Source organism: Sebastes umbrosus, chromosome 4, assembly GCF_015220745.1.
Source record: "Sebastes umbrosus isolate fSebUmb1 chromosome 4, fSebUmb1.pri, whole genome shotgun sequence".
NCBI classification, from domain to species: Eukaryota; Metazoa; Chordata; class Actinopteri; order Perciformes; family Sebastidae; genus Sebastes; species Sebastes umbrosus.
This window is the reverse complement of record NC_051272.1, coordinates 2898829-2924495: the sequence shown is the minus strand read 5'-3', so window position 1 is coordinate 2924495 and position 25667 is coordinate 2898829. Positions and strand designations below refer to the sequence as shown.

General features: G+C 43.6%; 1 protein-coding gene across 3 annotated transcripts in view; it reads left to right on the top strand.

Moving 5' to 3' along the window:
• Positions 1-25667, top strand: part of pparab (peroxisome proliferator-activated receptor alpha b) — a 40721-nt gene that overhangs the window by 3075 nt on the left and 11979 nt on the right. Inside the window, exons 1-4 of one of the 3 annotated variants that reach the window (XM_037768684.1) lie at positions 8269-8669; positions 15252-15500; positions 21458-21621; positions 24584-24722. In XM_037768684.1, the coding sequence (XP_037624612.1) occupies positions 15293-15500; positions 21458-21621; positions 24584-24722 (511 nt within the window). In that variant the 5' untranslated portion in view covers positions 8269-8669; positions 15252-15292. Of the gene's footprint in view, positions 1-8268; positions 8670-10012; positions 10157-15251; positions 15501-21457; positions 21622-24583; positions 24723-25667 lie in introns of those variants that run through there. The other 2 variants (XM_037768685.1, XM_037768683.1) reach the window with 2 other exon arrangements.

Here is a 25667-nt window from a genome sequence, read left to right as displayed (position 1 = left end):
TCACAAATCTATTAATAATCACGTAATGTTTGACGCAGCCTCACAGAGACGGTGTTTTTTATTTGTGTTGAGCCAAACTGAAAACATCAAGTTGAGTATTTTTCCCCCCTTTAGACTGAAGAATAAATCACTTCATAGGCTAAAAATGTTCCAAGAGATATCATCAAAATATGCAAACCATACTAAATCAAATAGTAGTAGCAAATAATGTTTTTATTTTTTGTTTTTGATTAATATCTTTAATCAGCGCTGCCTAGTTTGACAGCTTGAGTTTCACGAGCAGTGATTGACGGCTGCTGTGGAGACTCCTCGGCTCTGATTGGTTGTTTTTCTTTGGCGCTGTGAAATCTTGCAGATGCCGCTAAGAGCACTAACTCTCATGCACTACTGTCAGGATGACCGTTTTTATCATATTTGCTCAAAGTTACCGCCTGAAGCTTTAAAACCTTTTCCTGTGGTTTTCCGAACACAGTGATGAGACGTTCCTTCTATCCTTTCTCTGGAGGATGTGGATCAGACTCACTCTGTCCGCACAACTTTTATTGCACCTGCAAGTTGTTTTTTCTTCTCTTTTCTAAAGGAGTGTCGAGTCTATCAGTGCTTGCAATCCATCTTCAGACTTCACTAGTGTAATCAGAGGGACACAATGCATTTAAGATACCCTTATCTCTCATGCACAATGCATGCATGTGTTTAAGAACCACACTGTCTGAGCTGCCAATGCTCAAACAAGTGTTTGTGTTTCTTTCTGTCAGCCCTAAGGGAACTTTTCCCTGCTGATGTTTTTTTTTTTTTTCCGTAGATAGTTTCTGTCCAACTGTGCTGCTGCGCTCTGACAGTTTTGTCTCCAGTAACCTGATACCTGTAATCAGCTTCTTCTGCCTGGTTGCATTTACAGCCCGCATTGACAGAGGTTTAGATGAACAAACGAGAACGGAGAGTGAGCGGCAGAGTTTTTCTCCTCTCTGCTCCTCAAACAGGACTTTCAGGTTCTGTTGTGCACAGTCTCTCAATAGTTCATCATTTGTCTCTGTTGAGATGTATTGTGTGTATGTTTAGCAACAAGAATGTGGCTCCACTGACCTATTTTTCAAGTCCCTGCATCACCACTGGCTAGGAGCAGTGGAAAAATGTTGTAAAGCATGTGTAAGACAAGTCGCAGTCTTAGATCCTAACATGCAACATTTGTTATGTGTGCATTAAAAATAGTTTCAAGGATCTGTAATTGCAGAAGCCTCTTCAACCTCTTGTAGACACTCACTGGCGAAGATCAACGGTGCCACTGCCTCGTTATCGGCTCTTCAGGTTCAAGGGCGCTTCTGGTATTTCTCATCTGTCGGAGCCCTGAAAAGAAATAAGAGTCTACAGGTTTTAAATGCAAATGTGTTTATAGCTGCTCCAGATGGCTGCACTCGAAAGTGGACCGAAAAGCCGGCCAACATACAGCACAGTGAGGCAAAATGCAATAATCATCCAAATGGGAATAACAGGGTACGCTCTTAGGCCGTCTCTCCTCCAACAATTTCATGGGTTTGCACTCATTTGAACTCAGTGGTGTGGAGGGAGCTGTTTCTGACACTGCGTTGGGATCTGAGAAGCATTTTGTTTGAGGCTGCATTCAGACCAACAACAACACTCACTAAACCCCACCTCCTCGTTCACGACATCGAGGCCACTGAATTGGCATCACGGGGGTCCTTGGACGGCTCCTGCAAGAGAGTCAAACTGGCTAAACTTGTGCCACAGCAGCGCACTGCGACAACATCCGGCAAAGCTGTCAATCAAACCCATGAAACACATTCTGACTTTGTATCGCGAACAGTTTAATTCCAACCCAGTCGACAGAAGAAATGTTGGCATTGGACGTTTCTGCAAACCACAGATATGTTGAATGTCAACATTTCTCAACCAAAAATACGTTGCAGGGTGGAAACCAGCAAAAGCTCTACCGGAGAGGCCGGACACACCGCCACCCGACCTTAAAGATCAGCGTAACATGACAGTGTAACGTGACAGCGTAACGTGAGACAGCGTAACGTGAGACAGCGTAACGTGAGACAGCGTAACGTGACAGCGTGACGTGACAGCGCGACGTGACAGCGCGACGTGACAGCGCAACGTGACAGCATAACGTGAGACAGCGCAATGTGACAGCGCAACGTGACAGCGCAACCTGTTGCGCCAGTTCTCCCGGATGAAAGCCTTGTGTTTGTTGGACCCATCCACCTTCCCTCCTGCCCGTCCGGTGTGTCTCTTTTCGCTCTTTAAACTACATCACTTGCTCTGACTGAATGCCAAAACGTTCAACGTATCCCGGGTTTGCAGAAACACCCGATGCAAACATTTGTTCTGGGGCGACTGGGCTGTTTACTTCTGCTGTTTACTTCACAGTCATCGAGACGGTGGATTGACTTTCTAGAGTTGTAAAATCCCTCAGCTGACTGGTGTTTTGGCACCTGATAAGACCTCAAACTATGTAAACTGGGTCACATTTCTCCCTCTTCGTTGCTACCTGGAGTAAAACACCCACACCAACCCCGTTTTTTCTTTACCCAGTGCTATTTTCAGTCTTTGTGGCTGTTTGTCGTCACTCCTGTGGTCTGTTTGTTTTTGCAACCTGTGTCCTCCGTCGCCCAGGTTTGACCTTCACCTGAGCCGGGTCTCTTCCCCTTTGAGACTTCCTTAAGGTAAAGTCCTTCTGGGTTGAATAGGATTGACGACCTCCAGCCAGACTTACAGTAAGCAGCTCTCTGGACAGGAGATTGACTGACTGGGAGGGATGCTGCTGTACATTCAGTATGTAAGCTGAATTTATACGTTGAACCACGAGGGGGGGAATGGACGGGAGGATTTGACGGGTCTCTTGAAGAAATGTCTTTCTCCCCACAACCTCATTGTCCCTCCCGATCCTGTGTCACATCTCTTCCTGTTTGTCTATCCACTGTTGGAAGATTAACTCTTTCCTGTCAACTTGTAGTTGAGGCGACGGGGTCTGATCCTCATCCTCGTGAGCCACCACGGCCTGTACAAATCCTCATCAATGACCCATCCCCGGTCTTATCTCCTCTCCCACTCTAATGCCATTACAGACGAAGCCCACTCTCTTTCAGCTCCACTCGTAAGCTCAGACAGAAACGCCATCATCGCTTTTAACCTCATTTTACTCGAGGCCTCTTCATCTGATGTCAGTTTTGTTTGTTTTGGTGTAACAGAGGTCTTTGACACCAGCATGGAAATTGCTTATCAACATGATAGGGAGGAAGATTACGTAGAACATACTGTGTTATTGTCCTACTCTGTGATCCCACTATACAGTAGCAGGTTGGTGTTGTTCTGTCAACAGGCCTGTGTGCTGCTGCTGTAGCGTGCCTCCCCACAAAACACGTAGGCTGGTTTGGCAGCCTGAAAGGGGGAACTCAGGACTCCAGAGTCATGCTGGAAAATGTAATAAGATACAGACAGCTGTGAGCAGAGAGAAATGCTTCCAGCGTCACGCTGTTCTCATCTCAGTTTTGATGATTTCTGCACTCCTGGCACTACGCATCATATTGTTTCCCAGTAACGCAGTAACTCCCTCAACACATTCTTTTGGAAAGTCCTTGAGCACGCCTCAGTGCAAAGGTTGTTTTGGGCAAAGATGAAGGAAGCATAGGAGAAGGTTGAAGAAGAAGACTAAACCTTTCGCCTTTATTAAAGATTCTCTATAAGATATCCAGAACATTAATATAGCAGCAAACAACTATTGTCTATGTAAAGATATAGAGGAGTAATGTCTACCTGAGCAGAGAATGAAGTCACTCTCCCTCTGTATGTGTTGGAATCTGAGTTTCTCTGTGCTTTGTTGACATAGCCGGGTCTTTTAGTGCATGTTAGTGCATGCGAGCGTGCCTCCCTGGCTAGTTCACGGACGCCGCTCTGCACTGCGCTCATACAGCGGTTACAACTGTTAACGCCATGCCGACCCGCGGCGTCGTTGCGGAAGCGTTGCGCCCACCCTCTGGTCCGGGTACCCTTGACCTCTGACCTCCAGATATGTGAATGTAAATGGGTTCTATGGGTACCCACGAGTCTCCCCTTTACAGACACGCCCACTTTATGATAATCACATGCAGTTTGGGGCAAGTCATAGTCAAGTCAGCACACTGACACACTGACAGCTGTTGTTGTCTGTTGGGCTGCAGTTTGCCATGTTATGATTTGAGCATATTGTTTTATGCTAAATGCAGTACCTGTGAGGGTTTCTGGATCAATATCTGTCATCGTTTGGTGTTGTTAATTGATTTACAATATTAAATATATACATGTGTTTGCATAAAGAAAGCATATTTGCCCATTCTCATGTTGATAAGAGTATTAAATACTTGACAAATCTCCCTTTAAAGGTACATTTTGAACAGTTAAAAAAATTGTGATTAATTTGCGAAAAATCGAGATTTACTACGGACAATCATACGATTAATCGTGATTAAATATTTTAATCGATTGACAGACCTTATTTTTTGGCTCAGGTTTTGTTTGAGCAAGTTAAATATTTCTAAATACTTGCATTTCTTTAGTTACTTCTAAAATATGTTTTAATTTGACCAGCTGCCGTTATCCCCAAATGTTCTTGTTTCTCATAATGTTGCGAGGGACGAGGTATATGTCTGTTTACATGGCGGATACATTAAGCACTTTATACCATAAGTATTAGATAAATATTAGTTTCCAATAAGCTGTTAAACACTAAAGGGCGATAAGGTTGCATGTTGAAGCATTGAGAGATGCATTTATGGAGCATTTGTGCTTAGAACCATATGATGGAGGCTGTGTAACCTTGACCTGCAGTATAGCCAGAGCCTTTAACAGTGTGTTAAATGTATTTACAGCTGAACGAACAGCAGGCTCGACCCTCACTGCTCCCAGCTTCTAAAAAACACCAATAACTAACAGCACCGTCCTTAAGCAACACCTCCATTCGGTGCCAAACACCGGCTCCCGGCTGCCACTTATTTCCAAATCAGTCACAAGGATCGAGCCGGCCGCCGTTACAAAACCTCCCTGCAGTTCATCCAAAAACTGTCAATTTCAGACTGCTGCAATCTGTCCCAGCTGCTTTTATCAGCTGACAGATGTAGGGTTAGGGTAACCGGACAGCAAGCTGCACTTGCATTTATTAAACTGGGCCAACAACACCATAAAGTGCCTTTATGAGTCACCTGTACCGCCGGGACGAGTCACCTTAACTTTCCCCTTTTTAATGATCTGCAATCATTGCTCTAGCTTTATTATGTTTATTATTATTTATGTGTAGATTTTCCTCCCATTGCATGTGCTGACATGCAGCGGCTGTGCTGTGTGGCACAACATTGAACAAAAATATAAGAAGATAAATGCAGTATTTATTTATCATTTTCCGCTAATGCAGTACATAAGGATAAGGCTTTGTCTCCAATAACTTCTATGCATGTGCGTGTAAACTGATCAGTAGAGACAGGACAGTTTGAATATTATGTAAATGTCCTCCACACATCAACACAGACTCATATTTAGGAAGGTGAACATTCCCCTCCCGCAAATAAAAATATTACACGTGATCAACACGATGTACATACAGTATCATGGCCGGTGCCAAAGAGAAGGGAATGTTCAGTCTGTACTGTTCTACCAGCTGTTATTCCCTTGAGATACAACAACCCTCCTCATCCTCATCGCCTGGCAACACCGGGACACCAGCAGACAACGGTTATGTGATTGGCCAACGCAGCGTAACGTCAGGTTTCTCCAAAAGTTGATTTGGTTTCAACTTCTCACCGCAGGCCGTTGCATGTTTTTCTGGCATCCTTTGCAGTCCTGGGAGGACTGGTGTTTTTTGCCACACCGCCTGATTTGGTGGGAATGCAGCCTCAGTCTGGAGCTCACTGACTTTGTCACGGTTGAAATTATGGTGGTGAAAAAAAGTTAGTCTGGAACCGTGTATAGCAGCTGCTATAACAAAACAAAACAACAAAAAGACAAGCGGTCGAAAAACCTAATCGGGGTATCTCTAGTCAAAACTGAATTAATTAAATGAATTAAAACTCCAGTATATAACAATTATAGTATGTATTACTATGTAAACATAGAATTGAATTGAATAGATCGGCTCCATTGTCACCGATACCCGATACAGCTATTGGTGCATCCACCTTGAGCTCAGTGCTGCCAAGAAATACAGAACATTTTAAATGCTGTGTCTTCATTTAGGAGGACGGTTCATGTGCTGCAACATTACAGGGGCTATTTCAATTCTTAGCATGATGCTACCTGATGTGCAGGAATCACTCTGGGAGAATAGAAATAAATAAATAAATGTATTAATTAATTAATTAAATTTAAATAAATAAGTTAAATTTAAATAAATATAGAAGAAAAGTATAGTTAGGGGCTGAAACGATGAGTTGATTGCAAAACATTTGCTCGCTCCAGCTTCATACTGGTGTAAATTTTCTGAAATGATAGAGTACAGCAATTGATCATAACAATACTCTACAGATTAATCAACAATGAAAATAATCACACTCTACTTTTTGAAGCATTTAGGGGGATCTATTGGCAGAAATGGAATATAATATTCATGTTTTCTTTATTGTATAATCACCTGAAACTCAGAATCGTTGTGTTTTCGTTAGCTTAGAATGAGCCGTTTATATCTACATACAGAGTGGATCCTCTTCATGGAGCCGGCCGCCGTGTTTCTACTGTAGCCCAGAACGGACAAACAAAACACTGGCTCTATATGGGGCCATTCATGTTTTCGTGTCGGCCGCCGTTGTTCTCCTACACGCTTGGCACATGGGAGAAACTTCAGTTTTAAAACTGAGCCCACCACAACCTAAAAATGGCAAGTTGCGTTAATACATTAAAGAAATTAGTGGCGTTATAACGAACGTGCGTTAACGCGTTATTATCACGTTAACTTTGACAGCCCTACCAAAAATATTTAAGATTAAACAAGTTACCATGAAACATCTTTATTAGTGGTCACAGCAACAGTCCATGTGTTCCCCCAAATCTTTCTTCATATAGAAAATGTCACCATTTCATGTGCTTGTTTTGAGTCCACAACACACACACACACACACACACACACACACACACACACACACACACACGCAGGCACACTTTCCACTATGCAGTGATGTGCTATAAACAGCCGGTGTGAAGGGTCAGGTCGCCGTCGACCTCTGAGGTTACGTGATACGCGGTCACATTGCACCTTCTGCAGCGTTTTTATGGTCAGATTGTACGGATTGCTCCGTCAGTGTGAACATTTGATTATTATTTTGACAATGGACATGCTGTCAATGCAGAGGTCGGAGTCCACTGGGGCTTATGCAACTTACTGTTTTATTTCTCAACTGGATGCAGCAGCGGGTGTTCAGTATGCTGACAGCCAGAGAAAGAGCTCATCTTGAGTAACATGTCCTGTCCATTTAGAAAAAGAATAATAGAGAAACATGCAGTTATTCTCTATGAGTGGACTAGATAACACAATCAATATTTCTGAGGTTGTAGCGGAGGCAATCCATCGATACCAACCATGTCATACTAGCTCGTCGAGAAGGAGGTTAAATAACGCTCCAAACTTACGCTAAATTTTGGCGAGGAAAAACTGTCATGGCCATTTTCAAAGAGGTCCCTTGACCTCTGACCTCCAGATTTGTGAATGAAAATGGGTTCTATGGGTACCCACGAGTCTCCCCTTTACAGACATGCCCACTTTATGATAATCACATGCAGTTTGGGGCAAGTCATAGTCAAGTCAGCACACTGACACACTGACAGCTGTTGTTGCCTGTTGGGCTGCAGTTTGCCATGTTATGATCTAAGCATATTGTTTTATACTAAATGCAGTACCTGTGAGGGTTTCTGGACAATATCTGTCATTGTTTTGTGTTGTTAATTGATTTACAATAATAAATATATACATACATTTGCATAAAGCAGCATATTTGTCCACTCCCATGTTGATAAGAGTATTAAATACCTATCTCCCTTTAAGGTTCATTTTGAACAGATAAAAGAATGTGTGATTAATCACGATGAACTATTTGAATCGATTGACAGCCCTAGTTTGTGCCTTTCAGGTCTAAAAATGGCAGACTGTAAATTTAAGTGTCATTGACCCTGAAATGACGGGGTAAGTGACCTGATAACATAACGATTGATCGGCTATCACACGGCTCATCTGTCGCAGACTTCAGCTAAAGTCCAATGTCAATCACTTCCCCTGTACTTTGGTCAACCTCCATGACGATAAGAGGGCGCCGGCCAGCGTATCAGCCCTGAGAGCGATAAGGGTTCAGCTGAGTGTTTACACTGCGGGCGGGCACACGGTCCAGACTGAACTCATAGAGGGAACTCTTCAAACAAATGGACAGGCGGAGCTGGCGGGTCAGCCCCCATCAGCCCATATACTCCTCCTGCTCTAAGACCACCGTTATGGCCCCCGGGGGCCCTTCTTCTGACAGGCCTGTCAGCACTCAGACCACAGGATGGGTGGATTAAACATTAACTTGTGGTCTGCTCTCTCTCTGTCTCTCACACACACACACAAACACTGAATGATCGTACAAACTCCTGGGAAAAGAGCTGGATGTCATATTGTCAAGTTGCACGGAAGACTTCAAGTTTTTGGATTGAGAGAGGTTTGTTTATTTGAGTTATTATTGGGTTTTCATATTCTATAAACTATACTAACCAAACTGGTAGCGATACTGCAGACAGACAAAGAGTATGAGATAGGGATGCACCGATCTGACTCCTTTAGTCCTGATACCGATAGTGATACCGATACCTGGGCTTTAGGTATCGGCGGATACAGAGTACCGATCTGATACCAATGTTTAATCAATAAGCTGAATGCCTCACTGTGTGGAAGAGACTCTTTAATGTTTAAGGCAACATCAGGCTTGACTTAAACATTGCTCTCCTGACTTTGTATAACAAAATGTGACAGATACATACATAGATATACATTTATTTACCAGCAACTTGGTAAAAAAGAGCTTCAAAATTAACAGGAATTACAATTCAAGTGTAAACATTTTTATTGCAGCAACAAATTGGTCAAAACTTAAAGGTCCCATATGGTAAAAAGTGAGATTTTCATGTCTTTTACATTATAAAGCAGGTTTAAGTGCGATATAAATACTGTTAAACTATCAAAAATGCTCAATATATACGGAGAAATACGCACAGCAGCCCGTATTCAGAAATTGCGCGTTTGAAACAAGCCGTTTCTGTCCATTTGTGATGTCACAAATATACAATATTTAGACCATTACACGGTTTTAAAAGTAAACATTTTAAATGTGTCCCAGTTTATTTCGTGTTGTAGTGTATGTAAATAACATCAGCTGACAGGAAGTAAACATGGACCCAAAGTGTTGCCTAGCAACGCAATTCTGTTGCAATTCCATTGAAATGCACTAAAACGGAGCGTTTCAGACAGAGGGTGAATACAGGTATATTCATGCAGACAGTACGAGGAAAACAATGTTGTTGTTTTTGTAAACATTACAGCATGTAAACATGTTCTAGTAGAAACACAAAATACAAGTATGAACCTGACAATGAGCACGATATGGGACCTTTAAACAGGAATTAAAATGACAGTATACAATGTATATAAACATCAACACATTGAATTGAATAGATCGGCCACATTGTTACCGATATCCGATCCAGCTGTTTGAGTCAGTATCGGCCCGATATCTGATCCGGTATCGGTATCGGTGCATCCCCTAGTACGTGAGCAACTGTCTCCTCTCGTTGCCAAGGTATGTTCTCCTGTACTTGGAAGGACTACAGCGTTTTGTTTTTCATCAGTAATGTTTTCTTCTCCACGCCTTGGCGAGACAAGCCCGTACACACCTCTGATATCTTGGTCCGCTGCCAGCTGTAATCTCTGTTTTCTTCTCGTCACACTCTTTGCTGTTTGTTGTCCTCACCATTGGATGTATTTGTAAAGTTTTATTGGATGCCCCACCAGAGATGATCGTTAGTCACGGAGGCCGATGTGTGATTTCACTTATCAGCTGCATGTGTGGATGTAGAGATGCCTCGGGATCAGATAACATGAGCTGCTCTTCTTGAGTGCTAGATATCTCGACTGAGAACGTGAGCTCAACAGGTGATTTCTAGATCATTTTCTTGAGGAGCTTGTAGACGGCTGTGTAAACTAACTTCATGCTGTTCTATGTGCTTCCCTGTTGGGAGAGTAGGAGGCCGTCTACATGCCTGGCTCTCATTCACAGCTTGTTTATCAGCTTCAGCCGGAGCTTACTAGCAGCTTCGTGGCCTGTCTGTCTAATGTGGGTCTTCACTGCGATGGATGAGCACAACATGGGGGGCTGGGTGAGAGACCCATCGGACAGTATGGATTATTGATGCTCCACTCGTACATCCGGCCGTGTCATCACTGCTACACAAATCTGTGATGGGATTTATTGATTTTTGATGATTGAATTCCCGTGGTCATAGCCGTCTTCACACGCCTGCTTCCCGCCCTCCGCTGCGCAATCCGTGCGTCGGCATTGCCGTGGCATCGCCATGACGACCTCTTGGTCTTTTGTCAGTGTAACCGCGCCCCTCCTCCCCCTTTTTAAACCCTAACCCGCACAAACCCGTATGACCTTGCTCATCTTCCTCTCAGTGTGCGCGGTGCCCTCAGCAGGCTCGGTTGAGTGAACACACAAGAGAGGTCTTGACCTGAAAGACAAAAGGCTTTGCTGTTACCGTAGGAACCGCTGCTTTCTCTCCCCTCTCCGCCTCGCTCGCTCACTTCGTCTCGCACGTTGCTGATGAAGACCCTGTAATGTAGCTCAACTGACATTCCTCTCCACTCCCCCCGTGTCTCTCTCTCTGTCTCTCAATCCACAAGAGCTGTGCAGCTAAGCGGCTCTGTGTGTTTACATTGTCATGTTGTATGTTGGTGGCAACACAAGGTTAGCTCGGTCCACTTCAGAGCTGCTGGTAGGAGGTCACGAGTTCAGAGAAGGACTTGTGTCGTGTGTTGTATGAGCATACTTGCCAACTTTGAGACCTCAAAAATAGGGAGGAGTTTCAGAGACTTTGTTTCCTGCTTTCTGGTGACTTTTTAAGAATCAAAATAGTAAAATAATAAGAACACTGCTACAGCATTTTTATGTTAATTAGCTTACTTTGATTTTACTTTTAATTCTCAGGAAAGAAAACGGAATACGCCTCTCTGGCGTGAACTTGTATGAATCTCTGGTATTGTTTTTTTGCCCCTGCTTTAGTATTTCTTTCTCCTAGTTCTCTCCATTTCCCTTTCCGTCTCTCGCACACTGAAGGCCCTTTCAGACACAACATGACAACAGCACCACTGCGCTCTGAAACCCATTTTCCAACGGCTTGCGCCACGCCACGATGGCTTTTCACTGCGTCGAGCAAAGCCCAACTTCAGGCGCTGCATGCTGTGATGTGAACCCAGCGGCGAGCGCATCTCCATCCGTTGTGTGACGAGCGGTCACAAGCAGCTCTATTCCCCCAGGAAACAACACAGGTGTAGCTCTATTGCCGTCCGGGTGGAAACAGTCGAGCTTATACACGCTGAACAGTGACCGAAACAAGTTTAGATAACGAAAAGGAAAAAAAAGTGTGAACATTTGTCATAAATGGGGAGAAATACGGGAGAATTGTGACCCCGGGAGGAAACCGGGAGAGGGCAATGAAAAACAGGAGGGTTGGAAAGTATGTATATGAGTAGAAAGTTTATCTCATCTTACCACTAGATAATAACTTTCCCAGTCAAGCTGTAGCCAAGAAGCTTCTTTATTTGTCCCCGTGAAGCAGTACTACGATGATGAGACGGTGCTGAGTGAAGTGAGTGTATGAAACAGGATGTCCTCTAAAGGAAGACCTGAGGGTCAGGAGCTAGAGGCTGAATGCTAAAGAGGGGTTGCTTTATCCTAGCAGAGCTAACACTGCCTCCATTCACACTTCCAAGTGTATTGAGGAGCGAGTAGCTCAGTTTAAAGCGGCCCGCTCACATGCCAGGCTTCTTTTCATGTCGGGTTTTTAACGGGTGGGAATCTTCAGGGTGTTTACTATTAGACTCAGTCTAGTTCCTCTGACTGGGCTGTGATTCTGGACATTCTGGACAATTTTTTTTCGACCTCTGCCATGTAAATTTTATTGTTTAAAAAAATGACAATGCCAGTACCAATACCAGCACCCTTAAAGTGATACAGACACCAATAAAGTTCTTCATTCAATACCTGAATGGAAACGGTGTGTGTGTGTGTGTGTGTGTGTGTGTGTGTGTGTGTGTCCCACTGGCTAGCTAATCGCCGTCACACTGCACAGCGCTGATAACTCCGTCCCCCGACCCGCGGTTGTGGGACCGCGCTGTTGCAGAACCGTATCAGCCATTCTCCGGTTCAAGGACTATTGCTTCTCAACAACTCAGAGTTGTATTAGACAATGTGCTCTAAAGGATGGCTCACCGCTCATTAGGGATGCACCGATACCACTTTTTTCAGACCGAGTACAAGTACAAGTACAAGTACTTACATTTGGATACTCTCCGATACCGAGTACCGATACGAGTACTTCTCTGTGCCAAAAGACCCTCGTTAACAGCCAGCTGGAGGGTGTGAGCGACACACGGCAGGCTGGGGAGTCCCGCATACGAGGCAATGCGCCGCGACAAGCTCTAGGTCGGCTTGGAAAGGCTCAGGGCGAAAGTGCTTCCCGGGGCCGTGGACAAAGTGTCAACAGCGAGGCTCGGCCCGCGTAAAAGGTGCCAGGGGTCTGCGGCGATGTCTGCAACCCACCTGACCCGTCTTGAAACACGGACCAAGGAGTCTAACGCACACGCGAGTCGGAGGGTGCAAGCAAAACCGGTAGTGTGCGATAGGACCCGAAAGATAGTGACGAGGTTAATGTCACACTGCCGTAAAGTGGTATCGGTGCCGTTTTGCGAGTACGAGTACATGAGCACAGTATCAGACCCTATACCCCATACTGGTATTGGTATTGGTGTATCCCTATCGTTCATCCATACCCACATCCATCCATGTGATTGGACTTAAAGCCACGCCTTGTTGTCGTGCTGTTGTTGTTGTTACATATTTGTTTCAGTTATATCACTGATCTGCTTTTGGTCCTTCCAGCCCTGGATATAGTAAGGACCTTTCCAAGGTTCCTCCATTGTGTCCCTCGTACTTGAAGGGTTAAAATGTCCCTGAAAGAGAGATTACGTTTATTATTATTATAACAGCCACATAATAACGCATAGAATCACATTTACTTCTATTTCATTTGCCTTCTGCACTCGAGGCGAAACTATATGCAAATGATCTATACTCTCAGTTGCTCCTTCAATGGAATACCATTCATATCTGTCACTGGATCTTTTAAATAGACTCTAGACAGGGAGCACTGAGGACAGAGACGCTTTAAGTGTGCAGTCAGTCAGTTGCTCTTCTCAACCAGCCTGCGGTACATATAGCACAGTGCAGGGTAAGTTAAGGTTAACCTAGAGGCGGTGGTGTGTAAAGGTGGCTGAGAACAATCAGCAGCTGCTGCCTTGTAGACGTATAGCCACCGTCAACCGCACCCCCAACCCTCCCACCACCCACCACCCACCTCCCCCTCGTTTTGATGTTCTTAGCGGCGCCTGATGGAAAGGGCTTACTGAAGATTGACCCAGTTTACATGCGGATGTATGAAGTTCTAATATGTGATGTAAGGTCCCTCTGCTATATAGTCTTAAGCTTCTAACCAACAAGCCCCTCCCAGTTCCCACCGTACAATTCAGCAGAAATCCTCCCCCCCGTCTACTGTACGGGTCAGTCCGGCGTGTCTCTTCTAGCCGACCCCAGACCGATCCTATAAGCCAGCCTAGTGACCTACATTCATCCCACATGCTTCACTCTCTGTCTCTCCTCCGTCTTTCTCTTTCTGCAGCACTATGAGGTTTACAGGGATAAGGTTACTGTATTTGGAGTGAATAGCTCAGCAGCGGAGGGGCCTGTGTTATGTCACAAGATACTCCTCGTGTCCTTCATTCTCAGTCTGCTGAGTGGACCAACTATAGCAACGTGCAGCACCTGTTAGCGTGGAGGGACCGCGCGTTACATCAGCACTACTCATTATGAGGCCTGGATGCATTATGCGTTATGTATGCTGTGTTGATGGGGGTAATGATGTTGTTTTCAGTCACACTAGTGGCCCTGAGGATGGATACTGACAACGTTGGTGTTCCCGTAACCTTTCTTCTAGTGCCGTCAGCAAAAATGTTCAATTATCTACTCAAATATCTCAACATCTTTTTGACGCATTGGCAAAAACTTTGGTAGAATCGTTCATGGTTCCCAGAAGATGTATCCCAATGACTCTGTAGAGCCCTCTACTTGTCCTCTAGTGCTACAACGAGGTTGTCATTGTGTTTTTTACTGAAATGTCTTAACAAGTATTGACATAACTCAGGTCAAAGTTTTTAATCAAACTTTGCCATAAACTTTGGTACCAATCATGTCATACTATAACTAGTCGCGAAGGAGGTTAAATAACGCTCCAAACTTACGCTAAATTTTGGCGAGGAATAAACTGGCATGGCCATTTTTCAAAGGGGTCCCTTGACCTCCAGATCAGTGAATGTAAATGGGTTCTATGGGTACCCATGAGTCTCCCCTTTACAGACATGCCCACTTTATGATAATCACATGCAGTTTGGGGCAAGTCATAGTCAAGTCAGCACACTGACACACTGACAGCTGTTGTTGCCTGTTGGGCTGCAGTTTGCCATGTTATGATTGGAGCATATTGTTTTATGCTAAATGCAGTACCTGTGAGGGTTTCTGGATCAATATCTGTCATTGTTTTGTGTTGTTAATTGATTTCCAATAATAAATATATACATTATTTGCATAAAGCAGCATATTTGTCCACTCCCATGTTGATAAGAAGATTAAATACTTGACAAATCTCCCTTTAAGGTATGTTTAGAACAGATACAAAATCTATTAACTATGGACAATCATGTGATTAATCGTGATTAAATATTTTAATTGATTGACAATGATGGTGAACATAGTAAACATTGTCATTGTGAGCATGTTAGCAAGCTGACGCTCCGTCTCTATAAATTCAGACAGAGGTGACCTTAGAAATGAATTATCACCGTGTCTTGTGTTTCCATATCACATGTTTGACCTCTTTGTCTTTTTGTCCCCCCTCCCCCTGTCCTCTGTCTCCAGTCTGATGAGTGAGAGTGCCGGCAGCCCGCTCCTCCACCGCGATGGTCGACATGGAGAGCCACTACCATCCCCCTTCGCCCCTGGAGGACTCGGTGCTGGGAAGCCCGCTGTGCGCCGATGACAACTTCATGGGCGGCATGGAGGAGCTCCAGGACATCTCCCAGTCCATCGACAACGACGCCCTCAGCTCCTTCGACGTCCCTGAATACCAGTCCTCCAGCAACGGCTCCGAAGGTTCCACCGTTCTAGGTGAAGTCTCGTTATCGTTGAAATGATCTATTTAAGATTATTAATGATATGGTGAGATGGTTGGCTGCCCTACTGTCATTCCACACGTCAAAGTGTCCTCGTTAGCTCAGAGTAATCTCTTTGGTGTTGTTGTTGTTGTCAGAACTTGGGCCCCGCAGTTTACCCCCTTAATCCCTTATTTGCTCCAACGGCATGTTCAGAGAGGACATACACTTTGGCTAATTTAAGGTCAATGCCCTGACCTATAACAAAGCTGCGCTACAATCCTTTGACAGCCGTTTGTTTACTCAGGTTGTCAGATTCACCCACTTTACCCCCTTTGGGCGATAGTCCCTTTGGTTTGAATCGGTTTGTCCTCGTCTCTGAGTGTCTTGTAGGGCTGCACACCACGGCTGAATTGAATTGTAATCGCGATCCCGATTTTGGCTTCTCACAATTAATTGAACATGATCGACTGCGATATTGACTTTTATAATGCGTGCTCTGCTTATAGAAAACTCTGCTTGGGGCGGCTGTAGCTCAGTGGGTAGAGCGGGTCGTCCTTTAACCACAAGGTTGGTTCGATCCCCGACTGCATGTCGAAGTGTCCTTGAGCGAGACGCTAAACCCCAAGATGCTCCCCCGATTCGCTTGCAGCAGCCCACTGCTCCTAAAAATATGTAGGATGGGTTAAATGCAGAAGTCAAATTTCATGTATGTACCTGTATGTACTATGAAAAATAAAGGATTCTTCTTCTTTCTTCTTCTTCTGCTGCTTAAATCAAGCGCTTCCTAAACCAACAGCTAGAGATGCAGCGTCAGTAAGCAGCCGACTGAAGCTGGCCGGTTTTCAGCAGTGTCGTATATCCGATTTTTTACCAATCAGACACACATGTGCAGCCGCCACATGATGGTTTTCCGTTGCGTACAGCGGCACAGTTGATAACGTCTAACACAACATGTCGTCGGTGTGGAAGTCCTTCAGCGTGAGTTAAAAAAGACATAAAGCTGCATTTAGTAACAACTGTAAGTCCAAAATAAGCAGAGGAACAACCTTAAAACATTTGGAACAACTAACTTAATCAGACACTTATTATATTGTAATTCGTTCTCAGAGTGATCACAGTGACCGGCTCGTCTGCTGACAGCACCGAGCACATTATGGTGCGTTCAAGCTCTACTCAGTAAAAATGAGTATTGAGCGATGGTAAATTATAACGCTATCATGATGTGTTCAAATGTAATCTTGTAAAATGTAGTTTTTTTGGCGAGAAACTTGAATAAATCCAGTTGTTTGACGGAGATGTTTTCAAAGCAATATAAAATAGATAATAGAAAGAGAATTATGACCTGATTAACTTCCTAACAATGCCTCTAAACAGCTCATAATATATCATTAAAACTACTGATGCCAAGATTATTTTTATTCAAAGCAAATATTTCAATAAAAATACAATTTATTTCCTAATCATTTGAATTGTGAACTACAGATGACGGTAATAAAGCAGTGCTCTGTTTATTTAAATGTGAAATAGCAATATTAAAAATGTTGTCCCTAAAATGAGTGAATAATGGTGATCTCAATATAGATCAAAATAATCGTGATTATCATTTTGGCCATAATCGTGCAGCCCTGGTGTCTTGATACATTTTCCTGCACACTTCTTCTTCTCTCTCTCCTCTTATTTTCCTCTATGCCCTTGTTTTGCCTCTCCGTCCTCCTCCAGCACCTTCTCCTCGCCCCATATCCAACGAGGAATTCACACATTCCTCAGCCACCACGCACCTCCTCTCAGGAAACATCTATTTTGCCGCTGTGTTTCCTCCTGAATAAAAGTCACATGGGACATCTGGGAGTTTTATGCTACTTCCAAATTATGCAACAAGCGAAGAAGCCGTGAATAGTCCAGAGAGATAAACATCAGATGAAAGAATAGAGGGTGTGAGTGAGTGAGTGAGAGGAGAGGAGAAGAGAAAGGAAAGTATGTAAAGGACGGCATCATGGAAACATTTGATGATGTCATGGAAAAGTCAGCGAGAGGTTTGCTCAGGATTTATGGTGGTTTAGGAGCGCTACTGTAACAGTGAGAGACGGGAGCAGAAGAAACGCTGACGTGCTTTTCTTGTCCTCGCTCAGTTGAAACATGTGAAACCACCGGTTCAGGAACAGAGCTCCGGGTCCGCTGCCAAACGTCGCTGATCCCCGGCTCTGGCGTCTCTCGACCAACTCATGTGGCTTGACTTAGTGCCACTGTTTTGTACCCTCTCGTCTTTGCTATTTGTGTACCAAACACGTTCTACCAACCTTGTTGCCTTCCACAAGGTGGAAATAGAAAACTGTTGACAACCTATGACCCTGTCATCCGTGAGGAAGATCAGTAACACTACTCCAACACTGTTGTCAGGCATGCTAATGTCTGAATAAATAGTTGCTGGGATAGAACATACTGTCTTTGTCGGAGCAAAGAGGTCTCGCTGTACTTTAAATTCCACTAATTCTTTGTCAGAGGGGGATGGGACATTAGAGATGCATTCATTAACCCTCGGAGACCCACAATAGACCCGTTTTTTCTTTTTTTTAGAGGGGTACAGGGGGTATTTAGGGGGAGATAGCAGGTCAACAGTATATGTCACATAGAAGTGGTGTACAGCATCGTGTGTCAAGTTGTTCTTGTCATATATCAGTAAAATAACCCTGAATTAATTAATTTGATTACATTGTGAAAGTGTATAGCGGTTTAGAACATTATGATAGAAGTATATAATGGTCATTCCTAAGTTGTTGGAGCAATTTTGGGGTTGATACTATTTGTTCCACAGCTTTGGAGCTAAATTTAACCATTTTTTACCACTGGAGAATTGATAAAAATGATCAATAATCCCTCCAAAATACCACATTAAGACACCAAGACCTTGAGGAACACTGTAGAAAAAGCCATGCTGTGATTTGGGATCAAAAACTTTTGACGTTTGGAGATTTCTGCAAGAATTACATTTTTTGACGGATTGGATGGCGAGCACTTGTGTTGTGGAAACTGCTCAGAAATCCCCTTATTGTTAATCTAGCTAGGACAGCCATCCATCCTCTGAATGCTCTAGGTCTCTAGTTTGATCCATCCATCCTCTGAATGCTCTAGGTCTCTAGTTTGATCCATCCACTCTCTGAATGCTCTAGGTCTCTAGTCTGATCCATCCATCCTCTGAATGCTCTAGGTCTCTAGTCTGATCCATCCATCCTCTGAATGCTCTAGGTCTCTAGTCTGATCCATCCATCCTCTGAATGCTCTAGGTCTCTAGTTTGATCCATCCATCCTCTGAATGCTCTAGGTCTCTAGTCTGATCCATCCATCCTCTGAATGCTCTAGGTCTCTAGTCTGATCCATCCATCCTCTGAATGCTCTAGGTCTCTAGTCTGATCCATCCATCCTCTGAATGCTCTAGGTCTCTAGTCTGATCCATCCATCCTCTGGATGCTCTAGGTCTTTAGTCTGATCCATCCATCCTCTGAATGCTCTAGGTCTCTAGTCTGATCCATCCATCCTCTGAATGCTCTAGGTCTCTAGTTTAATCCATCCATCCTCTGAATGCTCTAGGTCTCTAGTCTGATCCATCCATCCTCTGAATGCTCTAGGTCTCTAGTTTGATCCATCCACTCTCTGAATGCTCTAGGTCTCTAGTCTGATCCATCCATCCTCTGAATGCTCTAGGTCTCTAGTTTGATCCATCCATCCTCTGAATGCTCTAGGTCTCTAGTCTGATCCATCCATCCTCTGAATGCTCTAGGTCTCTAGTTTGATCCATCCACTCTCTGAATGCTCTAGGTCTCTAGTTTGATCCAACCATCCTCTGAATGCTCTAGGTCTCTAGTTTGATCCATCCATCCTCTGAATGCTCTAGGTCTCTAGTTTAATCCATCCATCCTCTGAATGCTCTAGGTCTCTAGTTTGTGGCGGTAAAGTTTCATGAGGCTGTGATTATCCTAGAGGTCACCACAGGTCATTTTATACAGTGAGGTCACATTTCAAAAAATGGTCTCACTACAATGAAATGTCTCCCATTGGGACTAACATCATCACACATGAATACAGTTGGGCTCATTGGATCCACAAGAGTCTCAGCTTTACAGTGATACCCAATTTATACAATTCCAAGATTGTTTAGGGACCCCAGTATGCAGATTATGTGATTATCATAAAGTGGGCATGTCTGTAAAGGGGAGACTCGTAGGAACCTATTTTCATTCACATATCTTGAGGTCAGAGGTCAAGAAATCTTTTTGAAAATCGCCATTCCAGTTTTTCCTCGCCAAAATTTAACAAAACTTTGGAGCGTTATTTAGCCTCCTTCCTGACAAGCTAGGATGGTTGGTAAAAAAATGATTTTTTTATGCCAGTATCTTCACCGTTGGGTCTCAGAGGGTTGAGGCAAAGTTTGATAGGATCATCAATTGGTATACTTTTATAAAAGTAAGATACATTGTCTACAGATGCAGGCACCATGAAACTGAACACAAAACATTTACAAGCTTGAAAGACAAGTTCCTGTTTACTTTCTCACCTTGGCACACACCTGGCCAACAGAGTGTGTGAAGTGAGCGCACTTGTCGGATTGTCAATTTTGGAGAGCTCCAAAATTGTGGAATGCAGGTCCCCAAATTCCAACATTGAAAAGGTGCGAGGGGAGAGGAGAGAGGGGAGAGGGGAGAGGGGAGAGGGGAGAGGGGAGAGAGGAGAGGGGAGAGGGAAGAGGGGAGAGGGGAGAGGAGAGACGGTTTCAGTCGCTGGTTTTTGAAGCATCCTGATGGCTGTAGTCTACGGCAGGGGTCAGCAACCTTTACTATCAAAAGAGCCATTTTAAGCCAAAAGAAAAAATAAAAATCTGTCTGGAGCCACCAAACATTTTATACTCTAAGTATATAGTATATAAGTCTAATGCAGTGAGGGCCAAAGAGACAATGTACTACGGAGTATTAGGGCCACATTGAGGGAAAAAAACATCAGAAATTTCCAGAATAAAGTCATAATATTACGAGAAAAAAATAATATTCATAATATTCCGACTTTTTTTCTTGTAAACCTCTGACTTTATTCTCGTAATATTATGACTTTATTCTTGAAATCTCTGATTTACTTTTTTTCCGTCAATGTGGCCCTAATACTCCGTTGTACCATCGTACCATAGACCTACAACAATGATAACTAAAAATGAAAATGCAAACAAATAACAGTTATTCATTTCCATTTTTAAAAATCCACAGGGAGCCACTGGAGAGGAGCTGAAGAGCTGCATGTGGCTCCGGAGCCGCAGGTTGCTGACCCCTGGTCTACGGGGGAGAGCAGCGTTCAGTCATCCAGTTGTTCCATGTCTTTGTAAAGAATCTGTGTCGTGCAAAATATAATAAACATTCATTATTACATTTCAAAATGTTGAAGTTATCAGGAATTTCTGTGCAATAAAGAGCACTTGTCCATACAACTATACAGTTGTTACACTTAGTGTGCACACGTTTTCTAAACACACGATCTTGAGACTGATCGTAGGTCTTCAGCAACAATGGAAATTATACAGACTGATGTACTGAATGCCCACTTTCACATCAGATATGATTGTGTGTGTGGACCAATGAGAGCCATTGTCTCGTCTGATTGAACGTGCAACTAAATGAGGAAAGTCTGCGCACAAAAATGAGCCTTTCCTCCAAACCAACTACTTTTTTCTCCGCTGGATCTACCTTGTGCACAACAGAAGAAAATGTTTGAGGATTTCTTGGCAGAAATGGCAAAAATCTACCTTAGAAAGTCTTACTTTTAATATATTTGTAGGAGTTAATAGTGCATTTATCACTGGACTATCATCAGCCTGAGATTTGTGAGTATTTCCGGCAGCGAGACAGACGGTGTAGTCGTCGTCTTTCAGATGTGTTTGTTTGGTAATGCGATGACCCGTCTAATCGCCCACGTGCCACGTGTGTTTTGCAGATGCCCTGACGCCAGCATCCAGCCCGTCGTCAGTTGTTTACGGGTTGGCATCGGGCCAGGAGGACTTCTCATCGGCCTCCTCATCGCTCAATCTGGAGTGTCGAGTTTGTGCCGACCGCGCCTCGGGCTACCACTACGGAGTCCACGCCTGCGAGGGCTGCAAGGTGAGACGGAGATTACACACATGAATTATACAGTTTCATCTTTATATTTCACATTATAGACGTAAGGATAAGTGTCTTGTTAATGGACATACAGTTGCTGAAGGACATTTGAGTTATCTTCTCCCCCTGCACTGTGTTTGCGTACTACTGCTTTCTCTCCCTCTCAGTCAATATTTCTGTCAATATCCATCAATCGCTTCCTCCCTAAGTGACTCACACTCGAGCACAGACAAGCCAAGAATCACAAACAGCCTCCAGACTACACATTAACCAATTTCAAAATCAAGACGGTGAAGAAAGTAGGATATGCCAGGCCAGAAATCCATGAGGCTGTGAGTCTTGTGACCAATGATAACTCCTGAAAGCATCTGAACTAGCAGGCTCGGCCTTTACACGTGGTCGCTCGATAATCTTTGAGTTAATTGTTTACCAGTCGTGTTGAAGAACAACCCAAGGCTGTTTTTTATAAGAGGCACCGAAGGACAAAGATAGTCTAACTTGTTCTCGAGCCCATGTTGGTGTGTCAGTATTCTTTTATTTATTTATACAGTGTATTTACTGTATGTTTTTCTATCGGTCCCTGAAGGGAAAGCAGCCGAAGTGCAAGACTTTTCGACACCTCCGCGCCGTGAATCCACCGAGAGCAGCTAAATGTATCAGCCGAGGCAGCAGTGGGAGTATGAATGTCAGGAAGTGATACATAAACTCAGCGACTCCGTCATGTCAACATGCTGTTATATAAACACTCACAGCGGAGCAACAGCTCACTGGAGTGTGACTCTGTGCAGTCAGCGGTAGAATGATTATGTCTTCTTGTATTCATTAGGGATGTAAGAAAACATGGAAAATCTCGTTCACCGCCAGATTATGTTTAGTGATACTGTATCGATTTTTAATTAATAGTTAACATGCAAAGATAAAAATCTGTCAGCTAGAGCGAAGATACTAGTATCATATGAAACTAGAAAACCTAACGAATCCATCAGTACCAACCATGTCATACTAGTTTGTCGGGAAGAAGGTGAAATATCGCTCCAAACTTGCGCTAAATTTTGGCGAGCAAAAACTGTCATGGCCATTTTCAAAGGGGTCCCTTGACCTCTGACCTCCAGATATGTGAATGTAAATGGGTTCTACGGGTACCCACGAGTCTCCCCTTTACAGACATGCCCACTTTATGATAATCACATGCAGTTTGGGGCAAGTCATAGTCAAGTCAGCACACTGACACACTGACAGCTGTTGTTGCCTGTTAGGCTGCAGTTTGCCATGTTATGATTGGAGTATATTGTTTTATGCTAAATGCAGTACCTGTGAGGGTTTCTGGATAACATCTGTCTTGGTTTTGTGTTGTTAATTGATTTCCAATAATAAATATATAATTACATTTGCATAAAGCAGCATATTTGTCCACTCCCATGTTGATAAGAGGATTAAATACTTGACAAATCTCCCTTTAAGGTTCATTTTGAACAGATAAAAATGTGCGATTAATCGCGATTGACTATTTGAATCGATTGACAGCCCTACAGTCAATACTTTATTTAATTCGCAAAGGGATCTGCCCTCTCAAAGTAGTGCTCTGATGGTGAACGTTACAGGGACTGTGATAAAAAAAATCTTACAGCTTACAGTATTGCAATACATTGAATACCCCTGTATCATGGTACGTATCGTATCTCCAGATTCTTGCCAACACACAGCCCTATACTAGTGTTCATGTGATGTGTGCGTCGTCGGTGCATCAGTACAGAAGTATCACTGGACGAAGGCCTCGGAGGGTCCACAGGGCAGCAGCCACAGCTATATGTGACCTGTGCAGGTGAAGTGGTGGGCTGTAAAACAACAGGTTATCACAAGAGTCAAGGCAAATCTGTTTAGCTTCTTCTACCTTTAGGGGGGGGAGTCATTAAGAGTGCATCTATCAGAAGTGACCTATGAAGTGCCAAAGGCTAACGGTGGTGAAGCCCCTTCTTGCAACATTAGCTGAAGTCAACATTTCTCCATCAAGTCTGTCACAATGGGCCAGCAGGTAGAGGTCGGGGGGGGGGGGATTCATGTAAGAATCATGATTCTTATCTTCTAAGACGAGTACAAAAAGTCTTTTCTACAAAAGAAAAATGTCTAAACCTGATCTAATTTTGTCAGAAAATATGTCTTCACATACAACCACACATGTGCATCCTCTTCCTCTCCTGTTACTTGTTCATGGAGCAGTAACAGGAGGAGGCTGACCTCTGATCCTTTACGACAGTGGACACGAGCAGCGTCGGCACGAAGCCCGTTCGGCCTGAACTTCACGTCACCCTTGTTTTATGAGTGTATATGTGTGGGTGCACATGAGGTTGGAGGTTAGTGGGTGATAATCAGTCAGAGTTACTGAACATGTCCTCAGGTGGTTGTCTGTGTAATGCTGTGTTGCGTGACCATTTTTGTGTCTGTGGCTATTTTGGCATACTGGGTGACAGTTATTGATAAAATTCCCATTTGTGCTATTAAGTATGACTAAATGTGTTATTAAGCAACTCCCCAGGCCGTTTTCTACCCTCTTGGTCCATCTCTTCCTCGCCAAATGTTTCTTTTTGTCAAGGTTGTGTAAGCGAGGAGAAGCTGATGGTGAAACTAAGTGTCTGACTGAATTGTCACGCACCGTTCCTACAGGAATAAATAACCGCTTCTCTAAAAATAAGCTTCTTTCTCAATAAAGAGTTGATTTGTTCTTTCCTGAGCTGATTTCACAACAGATTAGATAAGATAAGCATTTATTGATTTCCAGAAGGGAAACTCAGGTGACAGCAGAGTTTATTAAAAGGTCGTTAAACTTGTCCGTTTTTATTTGCTTGTGTAACTTTTCTTTTTTGCTCTTATTGCCGGACTGATCTGTTCCGTGGTGTCTCATGTCTCATTCGTACATTTGGAAATAATTATTAACTGTAATTGCATTTCTTCTTCATTCCTTCAGGGTTTTTTCCGGCGGACCATCCGTCTGAAGCTGGAGTACGACAAGTGCGAGCGCCGCTGCAAGATCCAAAAAAAGAACCGCAACAAGTGCCAATACTGCCGCTTCCAGAAGTGCCTGTCGGTGGGCATGTCCCACAACGGTGAGTCCTGCTGGGGCGCGGCGATCTGGGCAGTGCTTCAAGACCAACACACACAGACACACACATGCATGGTTCTTGTTACCTGTAAACACACACTACTTAACCGATTACCACAGTTGTGCCGATGCCAAGAACGATTGAACAGGCATGTACGCACATAATAAGCACAAATAAGGGAATCTAACACCGCAGTCGGGTGTTAAGTTGCATGTTGAAGCAAGTTTCTGACTGAAGACTGATCCAGACTATTAGACAGCTTCTTCAACAATGTACTCATTTAAACATTTATATCTTCCTTCATGCAGAAAAATACTACTTAGATGTGCATCTCATTCATGTGCAGTATATGGTCTACATGTGTTGTTGCATACTGCAGCCTCACAGTGCTGGAGTCATATTGAATTGCAATAGCTGAACCCACTGAACCCACTGAACCCTTTTGGTTGAACAAGGGAAATCACATGACCAAGTGAGTCAATCCAGCTGATTACATGACTCACAAAAACCATAATAGCACAATAAAAGTTGGCTTTTGCTGCACAGATAGTTCTGGAAATCAAGAAAGCACTTTTTAATGGTCCCAAATGGAACAAATTAGAAAGTTTGTGAAAGTTTGAGAAAAGTCTTGATGAGTTGAAGTAAACAGGGAGCAGCGATTAACAAGCAAAACTATATCAAAACATCTCTTTACAAACTATCACACATCATTAGCAGTATAATCTACGTCTCATTCATCCAGTCGTATGCTCACTACTTCCCAAACACATGCATCTTTGCTAAAACCTTACTAATTTATTGAAAACATTACCGCATAAACAGGCTCATGTTCCTCCGTGCGAGTATGAAATGTTTTAAATTTAAGCAATAAGCCGCGAGAGGCTGTGATTTAAAGTGATTTTACAACAGCTAAGGGGCGTTGTTAGGCATGACGCAGACTTTTCCTTG